At 36.9% G+C, this 10,519-nt stretch overlaps 1 protein-coding gene across 2 annotated transcripts; it reads left to right on the top strand.

Moving 5' to 3' along the window:
* The first annotated feature begins 1,539 nt into the window (after positions 1-1,539).
* Positions 1,540-9,778, top strand: LOC109238981 (probable inactive poly [ADP-ribose] polymerase SRO3). Of its 2 annotated transcripts, XR_002069832.1 has the most exons (6): positions 1,540-2,814; positions 2,903-3,144; positions 3,234-3,370; positions 3,505-3,606; positions 8,884-8,999; positions 9,170-9,778. XR_002069832.1 is itself a non-coding variant. In XM_019405480.1 (4 exons), the coding sequence occupies exons 1-4, from the start codon at positions 1,640-1,642 to the stop codon at positions 3,598-3,600; spliced, it is 1,650 nt and encodes a 549-aa protein (XP_019261025.1). In that variant the 5' UTR covers positions 1,540-1,639; the 3' UTR covers positions 3,601-3,866. The 2 variants fall into 2 exon arrangements, 1 of the variants encoding a protein (XP_019261025.1); XM_019405480.1 differs by lacking the exons at positions 8,884-8,999; positions 9,170-9,778 and having other exon boundaries at positions 3,505-3,866.
* Positions 9,779-10,519: the final 741 nt, after the last annotated feature.

The raw sequence follows: 10,519 nt of genomic DNA, 5'->3' as shown, positions 1-10,519 counted from the left end.
TTAAAATAATAATATAATTGTTAAACGGGTCCCATATTAGCGACCAAAGTTGGTCTCTATTTTATAAGCGACCAACTTTGGTCGCTAACTTTGAATTATATTTATTTATATTTTATAATTTTTTTTAAATAATAATATAATTATTAAAATTTAATAAGTGGTTCCCATAATAGCGACCAACGTTGGTCGCTAATCTCAGTATTTCTTTGACCAAGCAAGTCTGACCAGTCCGGTCAACATTTTGACGAAATTATTAACCAAATAGCGACCAACTTTGGTTGCTAATGTATTTAAAATAATTATTTTATTATTTTCTCCAATTTAGAGACCAACGTTGGTCGCTTTTCTTGATAGACCAACTTTGGTCGCTAAAGTTTGGTCGCTTTTTTCCGGAATTCTAGTAGTGTAAAATCAATACTTTTGCTTGGAGAGAAAGAGATATGCTCTTAAAGAAGTGGTAGTGTTTGAGATATATAGATGGATATGTATGAAGCTATTTAAGGAGGAAGACACCGAATTTGTAATCCTTTGTATGATTATTTGTAGTATTACAATAAGAAAATCAAGGAGTTTTCAAGGGATTAGAAAAATTCTTGATCTTTTATCTAATTTGGTTGTGTTCTTCAGCTAATTTCAAGTCTAAGTTCTTTAGCGGGTCCGAAATTTGCACTACAAACTGAAGAACTTCAGACTAATTTGTCTGAAGTTTGCACTATGATCTGAAGTTTTCCGATTGCCTTAGCAAGTCAAGCAAACTTCAGGCGAAAATACCTGAAGTTTTGCTTTGATAAGGTCACACTTCAGACAAAAAATTCTGAAGTTCAAACTTCAAACGTAATTTTTTGCTACTTCAGGCCCTTATATCTGAAGTTATCGAAAAATGGGTAAATTTATAATTTTTTATGCAAAACAGGTATACATTTAATAGTTACCTTAAAACTGGGTATAAATACAAAGCCCCTTCTCAAACAGTCAAACATGAGTGGGCCAATTTTCTCAATCTTCTTTATTACTGTAATGACTTACTTTGTTTGAATTTCAATAGCTTGCCCTATGAGTCTGTCACACACTAAAAATATTAGTTAAAAAATCATGCTAAAAGTTGTCAAATTTTATGTATGAATATTTAAAAAAGCAACTATCGAATAGTCAACTCGTACTTATTGATGAAGCAATATTTAATTTATGTTAAATGAATAAAAAAGAAAGACCCTTGAAAAAATCTTTCTCCTTCTTACTTCAGGATTGTCCCTTTCCACACAATTTTCTTTGGGCCGAAGCAATCCTTTAATTAAACCAAAAAAGTCCAAAAACCCCACCTCATAATTAAAAAATAATCAGATTATTAGTATTAACGTAATCCAAATCCTCGTCAGAAAGTCACACTTCTCACGCTCTCATTTTAAATTCCCCGAAACACCCTTCGGAGTTACAAACCCGTTGCTCTCACAGCCGACTATACCCAAGGCTGTAACCGTCATTTCCCGTTACCGTCTTCTCCAATCAACAGTTGTATAAATATCGAGGCGGCAAAGAAATTTAGTTCCAGAAGTTCTTGTTCGTTTGACAGCGTGCTTACTTTCACAGAGCTTCTCAAAGATATTTTTGTTCGTATAGTTTCGAATCTCATCTCTTTGCCATGGATTTGAACTGCAAAGTTTTGAAGTTTATGATGATGAAAACTCCGGCTGATTCCATTCCTCCGTTGAAAATCGCCGGCGATCAAAACAACGTCGTTTCACCGGTTTTCGATGGAAACAAACTGAAAATTCAGGTTCCTGTTCCGAGGAAAATCGTTGGCGGCGAGGACGATGTGGTAGATAAGAAGAAAGTGAAAATTGAGGTTCCTATTCCGAGGGAATTGTTATTTCCATCCGCTGAGACGGCGTCGTGTACTGATCATGCGCAGTTATTGGTTCAGAACTATGGGAATTTCAAAAAGAGTGGGAAGCCGGTGAGGTTTATGTTCTATAAGGATGGATCGTGGGTGAATTTCGAGAAAAACGTGATGGATGTGATGGTATCAGGTTTCGTGAGTGGCAAGCCTATGATTGATGTGGAAATGGAAGGGTTAAAATGTCTTTTTGATTTTTATCGCATGTTAGAGATTGACTTGGACACTGGGAAAGAGCGCTCTATTTCTTGGATTGATGTTAATGGTAAGTGCTTTTTCCCTAAAGTCTTCATTGATTCCAGTGAGAATTCAGATGATAAAAATCAGGAAATTGAAGCTTCGAATGTAAATGAAAAATTTTCCTCTGAGAATCCTAAGATTGAAATTGAGATAAGAATCTCAGATGACAACTCAGATAAAGAAGTTAACAATTCAGGAGAAGAGTTGAAGTTAGGAAAGAGAAAGAGGGGAAGTGAGGAGAATGAAGTGGAGGAGAAGGGAGAACGGAGTTCGTCCAATGCGAAAGAGCGGCGTGTTATTGCTGCTACTGAATTGCATTCACCAAGGTGGCCAAAGGCAAGGTCATTGAGGGAAGAGGAAAAAGGCTATCAGATGGTGAAGGGTTTACTGTTGTCGGGTTTGAGGACTGTGGACCCTGGTGTTACAGTCACTTCGATTCATCAGTGTGTTAGAACTGGCCCATTGGAAAAGGCTCGTCTTGAGGTTTTCCAAACAAATATGGAGATCTTAAAGAGAGCTAGAGGGGGGAACCTTAATGTTGTATATGCTTGGTACGGGACATCAGCCAAGAACGTGGAGATCATTCTGCGTCATGGCTTTGGAATGCCTAGCGTGGTACATGGTTCTAATGCTCATGGCGTTGGTGTGTACTTGTCGCCCTTACGCCAACCTCAAAATAGGTATGCCGTTCTTGAACTAGTTCATTTTTGTGTTCTCGTAATTGCACGCGTTCTTTTTTTTTTAACTTGTTATTGATTGTGTGTGTAGTGCAATGATGTCTGAGGTAGATGAATATGGTGAAAAGCATATTGTGCTGTGTCGAGTTATATTGGGAAAGCTTGAGAAGGTTGAGTTAGGATCTCAACAGCGGTATCCTTCTAGTGTGGATTTTGATACTGGGGTTGATGATTTGACAAACCCGAAGTGGTATGTGGTGTGGTCTGCAAATATGAACACCCACATTCTTCCCGAATGCATAGTTAGCTACAAATCTGGACGTCATATGTCAGGTAAATGTTGCTCCTCTCTGTCATTCAATCTGTTTCAATCACTTTTGAATTTTGGAAAGAGAAATGGAAACACTTATGTGCCCATATAGGTCAAGCAAATGGTGCTTCATCCATGAAGTGGGCTCCTCATGCTTCAAATGCAATGGGTACATTAATATCCAAGCTAAGTACTTTGCTTCCACCTCTGAAAGTGCAGGAGTTGCTAAGTTTGTATGGCTCCTACCGGGTAAGTTGCATTGGGTTTTCTAACACTGCACATTCGATATGATTCGTTATACGCAGGGTGATGAATCTGGTGTGACATCTTTATGTTGTGTTTTGACTACTCTTAATTTCTCTTCTCCTACAAATTGTTTACAGGAAGGCAAATTAGGGAAAGAAGTTTTCATGAGACAGTTACGATCTGTTGTTGGAGATGAGTTGTTGCGTTCGACTATTCTGGAAATTCGTGGCTGAGATGAGGTTCTTTTAGTGTTTAATTTTTGTCGTGAGAATATGGGATGTGTTCTCATTGATAATTCCGTTTTTATACAACCAAAGTGTAATGTTACCTTTTACAGAGGGAAGCCTCATTAGTAGGAAGCAGGATACACCTTAGGTTATAGACTTACATTTTGTTTTTGTTGTACCTTTTCTAAAGGTTGTTGTGGTGATGTTACTAAAGAGCTTGGACGGTTTTGTCTTTTAGTGGAAGTACAAATGACAACGTTTTTTTTTCCATATCCGGTTACTGTCTTTGTGTTTGCATGTGAAATATTGTTTTGGAATTGTGCAGCGCTAGTGTACAACTCTAAATTGTTTGCCTTATGTTCTGAAGCTTGAATACTGCTTCATGCAGTTATGACTAGATATGTTTTATCTTATAGCTTTTTATTTGTGTCTGTTGTTCATGTTTTTTGGATATTATGCCAATCTCTTTTGGGTCCGTATTTTCACTTTTTTTCTTCTTAAAATCTACATTGACTTGGAAGAGTTTAGAAAAGTTTGCGTGTAGAATCATCTTTCAAGAAAATACTTTTGGAAAATCATGTTAGTTTTTGTAAAAATCTATCTTTGGATTGTTTTAAGTCTTTAGAAAGCATTTCGGTTGATTTTCAAAGAGGAACGTCAATTCAATTTTCAATTTTCCATTTTCTAAAAACGTTGACGAGAGTATATTTCTAATCAAACGGGTTTAAATGTTATGCATCCAAAATAATTTTTAAGAGAAGACTTGTAGAATGACACATTTTTTTTTGGTGCAAAAATAACTGTTTATATTATATTAAGGTGGAGTAGTACAAGAAGCATATGTATGAAAACATAGTTTAAAGTACTAAGGGGTCGACCTTGTGATGGGTCGTGATAAGAGGGAAAAGCAAGGGAAAAACTCGTATTTTCACTTTTTTTCTTCTTAAAATCTACATTGACTTGGAAGAGTTTAGAAATGTATATTTGTTCATTTTGTAGAATTCCTCAGAACTAGCTGCTTAAGTTGATTATTGATATTTTACGTGCTCCTTCTGGTTACTTGATTAGGACCTTATTTTACTCTTCGTGATGCATGTATATACTGTTTCATGTGAGAAGTTTCTTTTGGTAGTAACCATTCCAATTTCCTAAAGTTAGAGGCTGAGTTCTCTATGGAAGTGCCTGCTTTTGAGATGTGACAAGGATGGCAGCCTACGTTAGCAGATAATTGAATACTTGGCTATATGGACCTTGCTTCGCATAATGCATGTAGACTATCTGTTGCAAAAGTTTCCCTTCAATAGTAAGAATTCAGGATTGAGTATAAAGCTAGTGGCTGAGTTCTCTATGGAAGTGCCTGCTTTTGAGATGTGACAAGGATGGCAGCCTACGTTAGCAGATAATTGAATACTTGGCTATATGGACCTTGCTTCGCATAATGCATGTAGACTATCTGTTGCAAAAGTTTCCCTTCAATAGTAAGAATTCAGGGTTGAGTATAGAGCTACAGGCATTGTATGCAACTTGCCCACCTTCGAGTAGTGATGAGGGTAGCAGCCTATATTGACGTATCACCCAACCTATATTAACGTATAATTGGTCGAATATGGAATGATTGTCAGGTAGTGGTAAAGAACCAATTGCAGTGATCTTGTGAAATGTAACTTTGCATTCTGGTGAGTCGATGCATTTATCACGTACATTTTCATGTCTACTATTTAAAGATATGTTGTATGTCCTTGTGTGCATGCCTTTTTTCTCCTTGAACTAAAATTATGTTTGGATCATTGGATTTCATTGGAGAAGAAGCACCAGTAATCTTCTTGCAGTGGCTGGTTTCCTGCTAAATGCTGTCTGTATTTTATGCCACAGGTTGGAGGATACATGCCTTGCCTATTCTTAAGATGAAATAATTCTTATTACCAGTTAGAGGTCCTTGCATAGTCATAATAAAGTAAAAATATAATTGGAGACATTTAAGCAAATTTTGATGGTTGACTTAGCTAAACTGGAAAGTAGTAAGTCTTGTGATCAGAGTTATTGCTTGTGGTTTAGAAACAAATGTGTGCTATGACATGATGGAAGTGAGGTAGTATATGGGACAGTTAATTGCTTAGCTTTTGTGCTTGTGTTACTTTTCAAAAGAGATGGCTATGTTACCTTTGCATGAAGAAGAAGTTTTTGCATGTCTAGGTGGTGTATTTTAGGTTTTGACGCTGACTCTTTTACCTTTTCTGTAAATGGAATTAAGTTTACTTATCTATCTGTTTTTAATGTAAGAGCAGAAGTTACTTACTGAATTATGTCGAATACAAGACCTCTTACCATATGATTGGAGAGTTTATTTTTTATTTAAAATTTCACCAAGTACTATTATGGATATAACGGCTAATGACTGGCAATAATGTGTGTGTAAATGTTGTTAGCACATTGGGTTTTATGCTGTTTCATTCCACGTTATTGTTTTCCGTATGTGTTCAATGGATAAGTTTTTGAATGTCGATATTGATCTATGCCATCCAGCAACTACATATTGCTGCAGTTGGGATTTGACAGTGTGGACTTTTTCTTCATTTAGTGGGTATCATATTTTTTTGTTGGGGAATGCTTTAAACTTTAAAGGTCCTTAACTAGGTTAATAAGCAGACTGTAGAGGGCATGACTGGTAGTTGGGAACATGAAGTGCATTAAATGCGAGTTTCACCCTTCCTTTGATGGCCAACCAGGGTCGACTTTATTCATGAACTGGTGAACTGAACAAAGATCTGTGTCGGGTTAGTGTTTAACTTTTATTTTGTAAGTCAGGAAGTCATCAAATTTCACAAGCATGAAGAGATAAAATGTGTTGCTTTAAGTTCAGTTCTCAAAGAGTCCGGCAGCCTCATTGGCAAAAATCCATTTCTTAAGGTGATTTGGATTATGACTTCTTTAGACTTTCTGTTATCTGTCTATTTTAGCATCTCTTTATGTTTCTTCTTACTAAAGTTCAGTTGGCAAGGGAAGTAATGGCCAACATAAGTTTCTGTTTGAAGATTTTCTGCCAAAACTAGTCATGTAGTCTAAGAAAGTTATAATTTCTTTTAGTTGCTTGTGTTCACTGGAACGTTTAGCAGTGTTTGTCTGTTCAGTTACTGACGGCATGTGTCTTATCTGTTTTGTTTTCTCTGGAACCTTTGCCTGTAAGTTAGGACCAACACCAGGGATAGTCGTTCTTTTTTTTTTTAGAAGTACCACTAACTGTAGGTCGGGGAGGGGGTGGTTAGGCCTTGACTCCTACCTGTATATTTATCACCAAAAGTGCAAGAAGATGGATATAAAATCTGTACAACAGAAGAAATGGACATGATCATTTCTATGTACATGTGATTAGCTTAAGCTTCGCCTCATCACAAGGTTCAAGAGTGTTTCATGACTGTTGTGTGCTCTGACTTTGAGTCTCCTCTTTTTCTTCGAGTATGTCCCCACCCTCAACTTATATTTTGCTCCCTCATATTACTGTCTTCTCAAATCATTGGAGTATTAGTGCAATTTGAATGCCTTCTTTAGGATCTAAGGAAAGAGATCTTTTGCTTCATGTGACGGTGTAAAATATGGTTGTGTTCATCTGAATCTCAATAATATGGAGAAAAGGAGCAAAAAGACCCTAAATTGATATTGTGATCCCTGTTATTGGTATATATACAAATGAGCTACCTTTTCTTGCCAATTAGATGGCAAGGAGGAATAATTTTGTGCGTTTTCCTTTACATCTATTGCTGTGGAGAAACAGCAGGAGTTTACGACATTGGTGTGTGATTTTGTGCAGTGGTGAGTATTTTCTGTTTTCATCTTTTGCTACTATTAATCCAAAAGATGTCACCTTTCAGGGACGTGTGTTTGGCGTAGTCTATTGTAGGGCCATGAGAGTCAGCAGTTTTATCTTTTAGCTTCACTCTATTTACCCGAGCTTGCCACAAGTTGGTATATTTCTTTGTGAGCAATCCCTTTTTGCTTGATTTTCCAAATACTGAACGCAGTACCATTTAAGTACTAATCTTAATTTTAGCAATTAATTTAATGGTGTCGTTCCTGGCTTTTCCTTGAGTTGGTATTCTCATAAACACGCACCTCGTTGCTTAAACTTCCCTACTAATAAAATAATTACCACAAAAGTATTGTGGCTAGTTAAATAACATGAATGTGTATGACGTAGATTTGCTTGGTCAATTTATTGCGATTCATCTGAAGTTATGAGTTCCATTAGAGTTGTCTTTATCAAGATGAGAGAAAGTTCTCATCCTCAGTGATTTGGAGTATTAAGACGGTCAGGAACGCGAAATCGTGCAGACCCACCCGTAAGGTATCCAGATGTATTTGTTGATTATTACTCATAATCACATCAGTTGTTTGTGAAGCTTTAAGTTACTTACTGACAATTTTAATCAAATATTAGCTGTTACTACATTACAGTACACTACAGAATGTGATTTCCTGAATCTAAATGCCAATTACATACTGTTGTAGATAGATCTTTCAAATGGTTATAGGCTGTCTTCTGCTCTCATCGATGTTATTTTAGCTTTTTAATTATAGAAAGGAATAATGTAAAGCTACCTTATAACATTTTCTTACTGTGTTTTATCTCTCCTTTGTAATGGTTTACTGGCTTTTTAAGGGCCACAATCTTCTTGGACTTGGATTCCTCATGTTATGGTACCCATGGTATCATCTTCGTTCTTTTTTTTTTTCCGTAAACGCACGCTGTTACTTAAACTTCCCTACCCATAATAATTGCCACAGTTAAACAACATGAAATGTGGATATTATTATACTGAATGCTAATTTGCTGTGTATCAATTGTTTGCGACTTGTATGAAGTGCTGATGATCGTAAGGAATTTGTTGGTGTTGATATGGAAGAAATTATGTCTTTGGTATGTTTCTCATCCTGTGTAGTTCGGACTAATAAGTGGTGACAGTTGGACTCATGAACGCAACGTTGTGGAGACTCATCAGTTGTCCAGATTTATCCAGGAGCAATAACTGTCTCATAGTCACAACAGTTGTTTGTCAAGTATTAATCACATGTGATAACTGTGATCAGATCTTAGCTGTTAATAAATGCGATCAGATCTTAGCTGTTAATAGATCACAGTATATTACAGAATCTGATTACATGATAGAAGAATAGAAAACGGGAATCTGATTAAGTGAATCTTACTCCTCATTAGATACTCTCTTCAGTGATATAGCTTATGATTTATTGAAAGGGAAAAATGTAAAGCTATCTTACAACAGTTTTTCCTGACAGTATCTTGCCTCTCCGTGTGCATTGGTGTTACTGGCGTTCCTTTAGGCCAACGGTCCTCTTGGACTTGGTGCTTCATGTAATGGTGCTCATGGTACCAGCAATTGTTTTTCTGTTTGGTAAGCGGTTTCACTTCTCTTAGAGGTGGGCGTCTTCTGTTCTAATCAGTTTTACTGTTCATTATGTCATTGTTATATCAGAAGTGGAAAAGAGAAGAGCTCACATTCTTCTTTGACTGTTATGTCATCTCTTGTCACTTACATTACTGCTTAAATAAACTTCTTTTCAGGGCTAAGGTTTTTGTGGACCTAAGTTCTTCACGTACTAAGGTACTCCGGTATAAGCACCTGACAGTCGAGTGTATGTATGGGGCGTTCTTTTGCAAACAATATCAGTTACAAAGTTGGCTCTCAGCCTGTGAAGGAGATTTATCCAGATCTATTCAACCTCACAAGCACCTGATGCAACTATTCACGAGACTTGGGGGCAGCAGGGTTGGAATATAAACTTCAGAAGATTACTAAATGACTGGGGAGACTAATAGGATTGCTAAGCTTTTCCAGGTACTAGAACAATTTATTCAAGGAACGACAGCTAATGAAGATAGATTAGATTGGAAGCATAGAAGATGTAAATCATTTACTAGACTTTGTTGGATCCTTGTAAGAATATCAAGCCACTTTTGGGTTTTGCCTTTTTTGAATTTTAAATATGGTTCCCAGCAGTGTCTTTGTGCTGCAGATAGCAATCATAGAACCCTTGCAAATCAAGGTGCTCTTTTTATTATTATCTCGAGTCTGGGCAGTTCATTTTTTTTGAAATTACATTTTGATAGGATGCTGTAAGCTTGGATGCCGTTGTTTAGTCATTATCTACAAGGAATGATATTTTGGATGAATGTGTGCCTGAATGTGGATAGATAGATTTATTGTAGATATCACTGGACAATCACAGTTTACCATTGCAGAGAGTTACCATATAGGAGACATTGTCCGCATTGGAAAATCTTAAAGATATCATCTAAAGGAAAAGGGAGATGCACGTTTGGACTGTTTTTTTTGAAGTTTCATATGTTAATAAAGGTTAACGATCTACTGGAAGTTTATGATAAATGGCTGTTCAGTGGTCGTCCTTTCTCTTTTGTAAGTTCCTTGAACTAGTGGTCTGGTATCTGACACGGCTTTATTTCTGGTTAATCAGTTTAATTTGCCCTAGGCCTTGTCAGTTGTCCCTACATGAATTGCATGCATTTGGTTTGAAGGAATGTAGTCGACGTAAGGCTTGCCATAAACATGTTGGTGCAGCGTGACGATAAAGACACAGTTTACTCTTTGGCGATGGTTCCCGCTCAAGTGTCTCCTAGTGGTTCAACAGAACTATGTGCTGATTTCTCTCGCTTTCCTTTGGAAAGGATGGGACTGCGGTTGCACAACCTTTTTCTCAATGTTAGTGCGCAGCCTTTCTGTTGAGGAAAGCTTGGAACATTGTGACAGATAATAGTGAATGACTTGAAACTAATTAGTAACACAAGAATGATTGTTGGTTCTACTTGAGAAGTCTGAAATGAACGTGTAACTGTTTGTGCATTGAGTGTTCCGCTGTTTGGGAAGTATGTGAGAGGATGGTTCATGTGTGGTTT

Source organism: Nicotiana attenuata, unplaced genomic scaffold (assembly GCF_001879085.1).
Source record: "Nicotiana attenuata strain UT unplaced genomic scaffold, NIATTr2, whole genome shotgun sequence".
In the NCBI taxonomy this organism is placed as follows: Eukaryota; Viridiplantae; Streptophyta; class Magnoliopsida; order Solanales; family Solanaceae; genus Nicotiana; species Nicotiana attenuata.
This window is presented reverse-complemented; position numbering and strand designations above follow the sequence as displayed.

What these genes read in the sequence shown, in the direction of transcription:
- LOC109238981 (XM_019405480.1), top strand. Translation starts at nt 1,640, where the DNA reads ATGGATTTGAACTGCAAAGTTTTGAAGTTTATGATGATGAAAACTCCG. An exon ending in TTACGCCAACCTCAAAATAG is followed by an intron (nt 2,815 to 2,902) that starts GTATGCCGTTCT and finishes TTGTGTGTGTAG; the next exon opens with TGCAATGATGTCTGAGGTAG. An exon ending in ATCTGGACGTCATATGTCAG is followed by an intron (nt 3,145 to 3,233) that starts GTAAATGTTGCT and finishes GTGCCCATATAG; the next exon opens with GTCAAGCAAATGGTGCTTCA.